The sequence below is a fragment of the Dromaius novaehollandiae genome, chromosome 3, assembly GCF_036370855.1.
Source record: "Dromaius novaehollandiae isolate bDroNov1 chromosome 3, bDroNov1.hap1, whole genome shotgun sequence".
NCBI lineage: Eukaryota > Metazoa > Chordata > Aves > Casuariiformes > Dromaiidae > Dromaius > Dromaius novaehollandiae.
The window spans coordinates 49,648,816-49,660,825 of record NC_088100.1 but is presented as its reverse complement, the minus strand read 5'-3'; the positions used below and the strand labels follow the sequence as shown (position 1 = coordinate 49,660,825).

The window sequence follows — 12,010 nt, the reverse complement described above, 5'->3', positions numbered from 1 at the left end:
TCTCTGCACTTCTAAAATGCATTCTGTGTAATAATAAAAGCAGTATAAATCAACAGTGGCTGGAAGTCAAGGTGCTGTTATGCTTTTATAGGTTGAAGACTTTCCAGAACCAATTATTACCCTGGCAACTTGGGGAAGGGGAAAACTTGTGGTCTCTTAGGTCTTTTAGATGCTTTTCTCCTCTGATATTTTTACCCCCCCTCCCCCCCCCGAAGGAGAAAGTTTTACACAACCTGTCTGTCTTTGGCTCCAACTCCAGTTATATTCAGTTTGATTTTTGGCAATCAAACCATGTTTTTTCAGAACGATATCTTTTTAGGTCAGACATTTCCTATAGCTAGTTAATACTGTTGCCTGTTAGTTTTCTATTTTATTTAGTGCTGGAAAATGTTCAAAGACTGGTTCTTGGGTTTTTGAATTTCTTTAAATTCTCCTAGTTGCTGTAGGTTCCACAGGTGCTTGTGTATTTGTTTAATTACAATGAATATTTTTCAAGTAGGAGTTCAGAAACAGCATTGCAGCAGTACCACTAGAAGTGAGATCCTTAATACAGTAGTACTGGCTTGTAGCACAAGGTGCATATGCTCATAGGAATGGAGTGAAGGAATGTTGCTTTCTTCATTCCATCTTCTATAGATTGGCAAGTTCTTTTTTCCTGTCAGCTTCTCTCTTTGTGCCCCTCTTATTTACCTATCCTGGTTCAGAAACAAGGTTTTATATGAAAGAAGTACAAATAGTATCTTTGCTAGTATTCTGTGGAATCCTATTGTTTCCAGACTCCTGAAAAACAGATGCAGTTTATCTTAAACAACATTACTGGCATTACTTTTGGCTTCCGTTCATTCTAGATTAAATGCCAGTGTGTAAATTGGAATTTGAAGCAGGAAGTGTCTTACCTGTCAGGATTGCTTTACTCCTGTTGTAAACTTTACTTTTAACAGAGGGTCACATGTCTGAATAGAAAATTATTTCTCTCGTGGTCTGCTGTCATCATTAATGACATATGTTTTGCTGTGGAAGCTCACAGAGTGAATTTAGTGGTGGCCTCTTTAAAAGTATATATCAACACAAAGCATAAGACTCTTGCTGAACAATGCCTCAGTACATGAACTTAATTTTGTAATCTAAATTGTATAGGAAATACAGCAGAGGTAGCCAAAGAACTGAATTTTTGTAGCTATTTATATTGCTGTATAAATCAAAAGTAACTGAAAGTCATTTGTTGTGTTCCATGTTCATGATATAGCAATTTAATTTTCTAAGGAAATCTGCCTTCTGTTATTTAGCCTACCTGAAAAAGTACTCTTTGATGGAACTCTTTCTGAATCTCTGTTGAAGAACTCAAGACATGATTGGCAGTTAGTAATAAAAGAAATCTTAATGGTAAAAACTTCAGCATTAGCAGTGTATCCAGACACGCATTCTATATATCTTGTCCTCTTTGTGAGGAAAACAGTTCTAGATCCTTTCTTGCCTTTCTCCCCTGTCCTTGCTTTTTAAAAGTTATGATTGCAGAAGGTAAGTTCAAGGATTGTAGTGCTGTTTTTTGAAGTGTCTTTGTCTTAGCTTTTGGGTTAGCTCACCAGGAGAGGGTGCTAAAGCACTAGTTTGCATGAAAGTTTAGACGGCCAGGAAATTGGCTTGACAACATAGGTGCTTTTGGAGCAGTATTCTGTCCTCTCACAGTTACTGCTCTTCTGGACTTTTGAAGCTTATGTACTTGGCTCTGTGTACTGTGACCAGTTACCAGTTAAGTGGTGTGTGCTTATCTCTTTGTAGGATGATGAGCTAATAAGGCTCCTTTACTCTGTTAAAATTTTCAAAAGATAAGAGAATTGAGTTTTGCATGCTAAATACAAAAAAACCCCCTTATTTTATAAAATATTGTCACTGTCTGCTTGTGGAAAAATTACAGTAAGATCTTTAAGTGCCTGCAGAAGTTTTCTGTATGTAATAGGTATTGCTTATATTGCCGAAGCCATATTTTCTACTGAAGTTAAGAGACAAAGTTTCAAGGTAAAAGCAAATATTGAGAGGGAGCAGCTTCTTGGAATGTGTAACTCTGAATTCAGAGTGTTTCTGATGCAAAATTCCAGTTAATCTGTTTTTCTCCCCTTCCATTCTGCTTAACTTGATGGTAAGGATAAGGAGTTCAGCTTAGTTTGTCCTCTTTCAGCCCTCCTACAGATAAGTCACTTCTTGGTTCTGCTACTTATGCCCCACCCCTGATATCAGGCAGGTAGGATAGGGAAGAGACATTAAGGGTCAATGTGATACAAACCTGTGGCTCTTAAATTTCTGAACAAATCAAAGATACCAGTGTTTTGTGGAGCACAGCTTGGAGACCACTGGTCTAGGTACAGAATGTGTGAATTTCAGGCTTGAGTCTGCCAATAACTAAGTTAGGTATACCTGTCTGTATAATTTTTCTGAATATGCAATAATGAATGTTAAATGCGTGATGAAAAAGCTAATTTTTTTTTAATGCAGCTATGCTAACTATTATGTATAGAATTAAACATCCAGCTCTTGTGTTCTTTTAATCTTTTTTTTTCATTAGGCATTACCCAATTGGTTTGCTGTTTGATCTCCATGCATCAAATACAGCCCTTCCTTGGAGCATCACAGTGCATTTCAAGGTAAAATTGAAATATCCTTTTGGTTAAGAATAAGTGAACATAGGATTATATGAAATTTGGAAGCTAGGAAAAGGTTTCGTAATTATTCTTACCTCATAAACAGGTGGATGGTATGACTTTCTGAAGAGGAGAGTGTTTATTCTTCAGGAATCGTCTTAATTCTCTGTAAATCTCGCAGTTTTCTGTGAGATTGTATATGCTTTCAAATGACCTTTTAAAAATAAGTCTAATATAATCCAAAAATCCCAAACTGTTTTTTCAGGATAAGTTATGAAACTGTCAGTGCAGTTGAGTGGGTAAAAGTGAAAAACTTTCTATGGTATTTTTCATTCAGTCAACTTCAGATTCAGAAGTGCTCTTCCCTTTGGGCACGTTAGCATGGAAATGAAATATCACAGAAGTCCTTGAAGTCGGGGAATGCTGTTGTACTTTGAAGTTGCATTTCATATGGGTCCCCTTTAGAGAACTGAGTGAAATGAGTTTGGTCTTGTGATTGTTTAGTCACAGGGAAGACAGTATGCATTGTAAAAACCATTAGGTATAACTTGATAGCGCTACTGATCTTTGCTCAGAAAACTATTTGTGCAGGGTTAGCTCTGAGGCAGGATTCATTTATACTTTGAAATGAATTGTGAAGGTAGCCCAAGGTATGTTTGGAAATCAAAATCATAAGTAGAATTCATGGTTTTTAACTATGAAACTTTAATTTCTCCATTGTACTGTATAGATTTAAAGGAAACAATGCAATTGGAAAACGGAACCAAAGGAAGACACTAGGTTAGTAGGCAATCTTCAGTGTGTGAGATCAGAGATGAAATGAAAAGCATCCTGGGAGGCAGTTGTGTTCAGCATTCTCATTCAAACAATTCTCTCTTGAAGGTATTTTAGAAAAGATCTTGCTAATAGGAGTAGTCTGACTCCTTTTGGAAGTGTGCACTAAAATGGTCTTTACATTATGTACCTCCACATGTTGGGAGTTCTTAAAATTGATGAGTGAATACAGGGATGTTGTTGACATCTTTATAATTGCTGCACTTCTGTCTGATATATGTCAGAGAGGTGGGATGAAGAAACTTTCAAATTATTTTGAAGACGGTGCAGGGCATCTAGTTTCTTAGACTGATTTAATTGTTGCACATTCTGAGAGCTCTGGAATATTGGCAGTTACAATGTGTGGATGTTGTCATCTCAAGGTAAAGCCAGCTTGAGAAAAAAGTTGCAGCACCATAGTGCTTTTCAATTCGATGTAGTAATGTATGCTGACTCTAACATTCTTATATTGCTACTTGCCATGACATCAGCTGATTTAAGTTTGTCTCAAAGGTGTGCATTAAGATCAGAAGAAATAATTTACTGCTTAAGCAGTGTTATTTTAAAGGTTGACAAAATTTAGATCTCAAAAACATAACACCTTGGAAATGTTAATCCAGCATATTGGATTCCATCCTGCTTAATCTCATCTTCTGTTTTTGAGATAATTTAAAAGTTTATTTAAATAACCCCCTCATAATTTTTAAAGTGAAAACACAACTGAAATCTATTGAAGTATGTCAGAATGTTGGAGAGACTTTTGTGTGTTGTAATTCTCTGTAGCTGAGTAGTTTAGATATAGGAAGATTCTTTTTTTTTTTTCCATTTGTGTGTAATTCTTCAAAGGGAAGTAATTCTTATTTAGTTTAATTGAACAGTATTAGATTTTTTTGGGCTTTTAACTTGTCAAAACTTTTTATGAAAGTTTGCTGTCAGCAACAGGTAGCTCAAGAACATCAGTAGAGAGCATTGTTTTACTTATTTTCCTATTGATTTTCTTAGTCTAAAGCTGAAAATATGAAACTTTTTTTTTAGTCCTGTTCAGCACAGATTTGAGAGCTGAAAAAAAAAACCTTGTAATTTTCTTCATGTTGAGTATGCAGATGAAATAATAAACACAGTGTTTGCATCTGAGAAACAATTTACTCATTTATACTTGTGGTATGCAATAAAACAGCATTCATTGATAACTCTAGTAAAGTTAAAATACAGTTGCCTTAAATAGTTATAGAAGGATGAGCTTGAACAGAGTACTGAGGTCTGAGAATCATGAGAAGCAGTGGTCTGGGAAGTTGCTTTTGTAACCTGGGTGTAGCTTTATGGGGAAGGTGGAAAGTTTATCCCTTTGTATGAAATTAGTCTCATGCTGTCCTGCGGTGTGCTTGGCACTACTGATGTTCTCAGCATGCCAACCAACTTTCCAGATTTTGGGCAGCGGACAGGAGCTGAGGCACTGCTCTGGGGTTGCTAGTGCTGTAGGGGGAGAGTGAATCAGGTATAACACATTAAAGGCTAAAGCTCTTCCCCCACTGAAGCCCTTACCTTGTGTGCTCCTCCACACATCAGCTGGTGTAGCAGAGGAGGGGCTGCATCTGCTTTTGTGTAACATCAGCTGTCTTCTCTTCTTGGTTTTATTAACTCAATACAAGGTCAGATAGAGAGAAAAGGAAGTACTTTGCCATGCAGCAGATGGATAAATTGTGGAACTTGCTGGTGGGAGACATTGTGGAAGCCAGAAGTATAAATGAGTTTTAATCTTTTTTTTTCCCCAAAGAAAAGATCACTGTTGGTAACTAAATACAAATATGTGGATGCTCCCCCTGCCTTGGGAGCTCCCTAAGTGGTAGATTGCTGGGTGGAAAGGAGTATTGTGAAAGTGAGATTTATACTGCTCTCTGGCACATTCAGGCACACAGTACTGAACTTTAGTCTGATGTTTTTTACAGTATTGAACAATTAAGAATATGATCTTTCACAGACTATTTAAGACTTTGTCTCTGGTTGTGAAATACATGGAAGATGCTGTAAAATACTTTTTTATTTCTGGCTTCCATTCTTCTCCACCTGCCAAACCGGAGCTTTATTATTGTTCTGTTTCTGTACCCTGTCACTAGGAAAATGCATGATTCTGAACTCTATCTCAAAAGTCTGAAAGAATAGCTTGTTTAAAAATTAATACAAAATATTAATTTGAGAACTAAAAGCTTAACTGTTAAAAGCTGAGTTATGTTCTGCTAGAGGGCTTATATTCAGATGTTTTTGTGCATATGAATGGAAGCTTCAAATCTAAGTCCTGCTTTTGTCCTCGGCCGTGGAAGCTAAATTTCTTGCCTTATTTTAGCTGTGTAGAAATCAGGCATCTGAGATAATCAGGTATGCTCTTTTTGTAATTATTTGGGGGGCTGGGAGAAAGACAGAGCCTTCTGCCCAAAAACAGGGTCATGAATTGCCCTTTAGAGGTGCCCCTAATTCTCCATTGATTTGACGTAGCTTAGATTTGACATGAACGCCTTTCGTAACACAAATTGAGAGATGAGTTTTACATACACACAGCATTCTGTATGTGTTGATAGTAAAAGGAATTGCATGGAATAATGTCAGGTGGGAAATGGTATTTCTTTTTGCTGGCTATGTTGATGAGTGTAGTTTTTAATACTATGTTATTGGTGTAATTCTGTGTAGATGTAATGCAATTAGATTGTCTTAGTATAAACAGGTATTTTGTAAAATAGAACTGATAAATAAGTTTGGGTGGAATGGAGTTATAAAACCAGACTGAAGTTACATTATGTTTTTGGAACAGATTTATATGAAAGGTCATTCAGTGTTCCTGTCCCTGTAGGTGATACCTACCTCTTTACAACCAAGTTTATACTGCAAATGTCTACTGTTCTGTGCAAAACAAAACCAACACTACTTTAGCTTTCTTAGAAAAGTCTCAGGCAACCCATAATAGCTGCTCTTTGAAAGATACAGGACACAGAGGGTGAAAGACACCAAAAATAATGAACATATTTGAATTAAAGCTGTTTAAGCTTTCTGCATCTCATGTTTGTATAACCAGAGGTGGCTACAAGCTTGTTTACAATTGCCCCTTTTGTTAGGGAATATAATTGTAGATAATGTATTTACTTTTCATCACTATTTCCTGAATAGGCAACTCAAATTAAAAAAAAAAAAAGTCCATGTGATATATTTAAATGTAAACCCTGTTCTGGGACATAGTTTATATCATGGCATGTGGAATGCCATATTTTTTCACTGGTGGTTTCTTGAAGGTTGACTTGTTTTATATGCCTCTTGCAGACATAGCAGTGTTATTTACTAAGGTATCACTTTTGCGCCTGTGTTTTTCAGTTTCTACTCACAGTACTGAATAGAAATGTGTCAGTGTTTTTCCTGTAAAGAAAAAGTAGACAGCACTGAGATCTTAGGAATGTTTTTGTCCTCCACTGTGTCTTCCCTTAGAAGATGGGAAAATGAAACATCCCACACCTTTGTACTACTGTGGCTGGATTCCTTCCTCTAGCTTAGCTAGCTCTGAAAAAGTTTAAATATCTTAACATTATTCTGTGGACCATACTGTGCGAATTCTCTCAAACACATCCCTAAAGAGTGAAGTTTCCTGTTACTTGAAAGCTCATAGGATGAAAACCAGCATACAGATGCTTAACTGTAGAAAAGCACAATGTCCAAAAAAAAGACCATGAAGTTCAACGTGTAAATATGCCTGTGACAAACAGTTCTAGAAATTCTGTCATTTTCTCAGACTCCACTTAAACTTCAGATTAGAACTGTAAAAGTCAGTTTCTAGGTTCCTCTGTTACTTGGCACTAGGTAGACTCCACCGTTTCATCTTTTCTGAGGGATGACGATGTCTCCCTTTGAATTCTTGAATGTAAAGAACTTTTTAATCTGGAACTATGTTATTTCTGGCTGTTCTTTTCTTCTAGATGGGTTACCAGACTTTCCTTTTTTTTATTTGAGCAAATAAGTTAAACTTCTGAAAGTATTTTACAGGCTTTACAGATGTCAGCTGGCAACCAGCAGCCTTGCTAATGTGTTCTATGCATCTTAAAAGCAATTATGCTGGACACTCAGCTTTGCAAGGGGAGGCAGAGGATGAGCAAGCTCTGCTCTGGTAACAGAGCTTTTCTTTCTGTTCTTTCCTCTTTAATGTCTTCATATTTGGCTATCCTCATATGAGAAGCAGGTTTTATCTCTGTCTTCAGATTTCTAGTCCGCTGTACATCTTTTAGTCCTAAGTAGCAATAGCACTGTCTTTTAAGTCAGATACAAACTGTATATCTCTCCAGAAGGAAGGCATCCTCTTCCCTTTATGCTACTGTCTTTGAAAGATGCTCATGCTATTGATCCACAATTTCCAGAGTTTGGGTTCACTGTCATAAGGAGGAATCACTTTATGGAATTCCATTATTTAATATCTAGCTTTCTCTGGCAAATTAATGAAGAGGGAACTTTTGTTCTTGTCTTTCAGAATTTCTTTGGGGTGAGGCTGCCCCCAACCCCTTTCCGTATTGCCAGCTGTTAGTGTTTCTTGGATATTTTGAGTTCCCTTGCTTGGAAGCAGTCTTCACTATTCCTTCTGATTTGTGAGGAGGAGGGAAGGCATAGGTTTCTTCAGGCTTATGATGATCCTGCTAGGATATTATCTGTTAACTGTTGTAAAAGCTTTGGAAAAATTCCCCATTATATAGGTTGTTTGATGTACTTGTATGTCCAAGATGGTTTTGACAGTCCATACAAAAACTTGTTAAAAAGCTGATTTGTAATGGGTTAAGAGGAAAAGTCTGTATGTGGAACAACAGATGAGAAACAAACTGAAAATCAGTGATCAGCCCTTGTTATAGAGGGGAGCACTAACGGTGCCACTCTAGGTTGGTTTTAGGAGTTTGTGGTGTTCAGCATAGTCATAAGCAGCTGTGAAAACAGCATGAATAAGGAGGGGATAAAATGTGCTTTTATTTTTTTGACTTTTTTTTTTTAAGACTTTGAAAACTAAACTCAATGACTTTGTGAAACTGAATGCTTGTATTGTAAAATACCAAGTGGTACTAAGGGTTGATGAAATAAAACTTAGGGGAAGAACAAGCCTACCTGTAAGGCTACACAGTGATGAGCTTTCATTATGTAATTTCCAAAGCAATCTTTTTTTGTACATGAATAAGGTTTAGCACTATGGTTCCTTAATAAATGACTTAGCAAAGATAGTTGCCATTTACTGAGGTAACTTTTTTCCCCTGAAAAGTTGTGAAATGTGCATCTTTAACCTTTTAAGTGCAGTGCACCAACTCTAATGAGATAAAATGGATGAGGAATCAGGTCACACTGTGTGACCATAGGATGTGTATTAGATTAAAAGCCGGGGGGGGGAGGTGATAAGGATTTCTGGTATCTTTGAGGAAAGATGTTTGTAAATGGCATATATGCTATATTTCATAGTATATGTGGAAGATAATATTTGAAGGAAACATTTTTCAAAGGCATATATAGAAATGGGCACTAAATTTCCATTAAAGGAGTTAGGCAGTTATCACTTATTTCCTTCCCTTTTCCCCAGTTCACTGCCAGTGAACTCAACATGTGCATGAAGGCTTGCTGAAGTTATCTCTGTTTCCTGAATTTTGGATGTAAGGGCCTAAATGCATCCTTTGACATATTTAAATGTGTTTAATGAGGTGAGGTAGGATGACTTAGGTGAGGTAAGAGTAATTTCATTTTTACAGAAAGTTATTCAATGTTTATCTGAATGTTTATCTCTGAAACATTTTTTACTGCAAAAGCTTTATTTTCAACGCAGTAAGAGGATGGAGGGTGATACCTTTTTCATGAGGGGAAGAGTCCAATGTTCTTCTGTTGTCTAACTATAAACCAGATTAAAACTATTATCTGTTCTTGATCTTTGAAGGAGTGTGTTGTATTTATTTTCCTTGGTCTATGTTTCTTTTCTTTGTAGAATTTTCCAGAAAAGGATCTTCTGCATTGCCATTCTAAGGATGTGATTGAAGCTCATTTTATGGCTTGCATAAAAGAAGCAGATGCTTTAAAGCATAAAAGTCAAGTCATCAATGAGATGCAAAAAAAGGATCATAAGCAGCTGTGGATGGGGTTACAGAATGGTAAATACAGTGCATCAAATATTAATTATATTTAGATCTAGCATGTTAATAGCTAACTTTAAATATCAGTCATGGTACAGGATATAAAATACAGTTTTTCTGCTGAATTTTAAGTAATGTAGTGGAAAGTACATACTTGAAAAACTTGAATTGTATTTATTTTGCAATAATGCAATTGTAGCTTGAGATTCTTGTGGAACTGAATTGGTTTGTGATTCTGTTGTTTAAGAAAAAAAGACTAAATACTCTCTAGTATGCTTTTGTGCACCTGATGGTCGCTATATTGCAGACAGCTGTGGAGTGTAAGTGGTGTCAAGTATGAATCATCTTGGACTGTATAAGAAAAAAGGCTGGCTCCTCTAGTTTATGCTTTAAGGATTGTCACTGATAGACTGTATAGGTAAACTTATTTCCCTCACGCAAATTTAAAACTTTATTACTGCTATTACCATGGCTTTTGCAAAGATTTCTGCATAGGTAAAGCATTGACTGAAAAAGTATTTCTATAATAGCTGCTGACAGCAAAATAATTCAGAACAGCATGCTATAATTCTTCATCTTTCTTTGTGCAGATGGCATGAATCTATTGCAGTGTGAAATGCAGTGTTTTTGGATTTAGTGTCATCTTTATTGTGGTTCTTGGAGTAGGCCTTTAGAAATGTTGTCCTGTAAGATGAAGAGCTTAGCACCTTCACTTCATCTCTTCACATGCGTTTATAAGAAAAAAAATAAACTAAACACAAGAGAAGCTCTGAATGACAGAAGACTTGAGTCATATATTTGTTAGCTTTTGACAACTAGAAAGGCACCAAATTAGTTTGGGTTTAATTTTTTTTATGAGCATATGGATTTTTTTATTGCTTAATGGTTCTGCCTTCTATATTAAAGACACTTCTGCAGTAATTTTGAAGGTGCCGAGTGCTTATAAGGTGGTATAACCTCTTTTTACTCTGGTAGGTTTCTAACTCTCCTCCAATTAAATCAGTATTGGAAAGAAATCGGACGGTTATCTTAGTTTAACATTTGAGTGGTAAGATCTTGAAGGCTGCAGCTAATACATACAGACTTTATCTGGTAGGAAATAGCTCCTTATCTGATTTACTACAAAATATTTATTTTAACTGCTTGAGAGATTCTATTTTGTATAGATATTAGTCAGCAAACTGATAATATATTCACTTCTGTGAATTCTCAGTAAATGAAGATTCTGACCTGCTGGAAGTCAGAATCCTTGTAAAAATGGATGTTTCCCCAGAGCTTGCATTGTTACAAGTCAATTTAAATTGCATTTTTAAAAATTTGGTGAGAAAACCTTTTTCTGCTGCCATAGTATTTGTGTTAAAGGCAGTTTAGTTCAAGAGAAGCCGAATGCTTTGCCAACATAATTTCATTTTCTATTTAGAGAATGGTTAGCTTTACTGGGAAATGAAATCCTGTCACCTAACTCCGGTACTCAAATGCTCCTAATGGCGCATTTTATGCGCTGTTTTTATGAATGTTTTGTAAAGTTAATGCGAAAAGACCTCTGACATGAGAGAACTATATTTACGGCAGAACAGTTGACTACGCAAAGAAGTTGTATGAGCAAAGGTTCTTTACTGAACTAGAAAATATAGAAACTCCTAAGGAGAACTTCTATGTGAGGTAAGGGAACAGGTGCGCAATCTGTTCCGTACTCGTCTTAAGCTCTTCCAGTTGATCGTTTATCTAAGAGTATCTTCAGTTGTAGGCAAAACAGAATTGCACTGTTTTGCTTTATGATGTTAAGATCAGAGGTTGCCTAGCAAGGTTGATTTCTAAAAGGTTTCACTGTATTTAATGAGAAATGGCACCTGTGGAATCTGACACCTAAATGAGAAGTTTAAACAATCTTTTGAATACTTTCAAATGCTAATTTTAATTTCTCAGCTCTTCATAAAAGAGAAACAAGAAAAGCTTGTGAAACCAAGAAAACACTTTTTAAGTATGTTGTATCTTTCAGTGTGTTTTTATAGGCTTTCGTTTGAGATGTAATAATGTTAAAACTCTTTGTGAAACAGAATGAATGACCACAAAAAAAGAAAAGAAAGTAGCATTTGTGATAACTGTCTTGTAAGTAATGATACATCTGCAGGCTTTTTTTTTCTTTGAAACTTCAAGCAATTTTCTTCAGTTCTTAAATAGAGCAAGTGTTATTTTTATTTAATAATTGCGAACAATACTTACTGGACATGTTACTGTAGTATTAAACTTTGTTTCTGAAAAAAAATCCAGTTTTGCCTGTTTGGAGAAATTTAACTACCAAGTACAAATATAATTTGGGATAAATGTTTCTACTGAGCAGGAAATACTTGTTCAAGTAGCATGAGAAACTTGCTCTGTAGCTCTGATGCTTTTTAGGGGATGAGCTGTAGTAGTGAATCTGTAGCAAAACCTTCTGCT

General features: G+C 36.0%; 1 protein-coding gene across 7 annotated transcripts in view; it reads left to right on the top strand.

Annotated features, from left to right (window-relative positions):
- ATG5 (autophagy related 5) overlaps positions 1–12,010 on the top strand; it is an 82,215-nt gene that overhangs the window by 11,843 nt on the left and 58,362 nt on the right. For all 7 annotated transcript variants that reach the window (XM_026120013.2, XM_064508839.1, XM_026120011.2 and 4 more), the window contains 2 exons: positions 2,561–2,639; positions 9,427–9,589. In XM_026120013.2, coding sequence (XP_025975798.1) covers positions 2,561–2,639; positions 9,427–9,589 — 242 coding nt within the window. The remainder of the gene's footprint in view (positions 1–2,560; positions 2,640–9,426; positions 9,590–12,010) is intronic.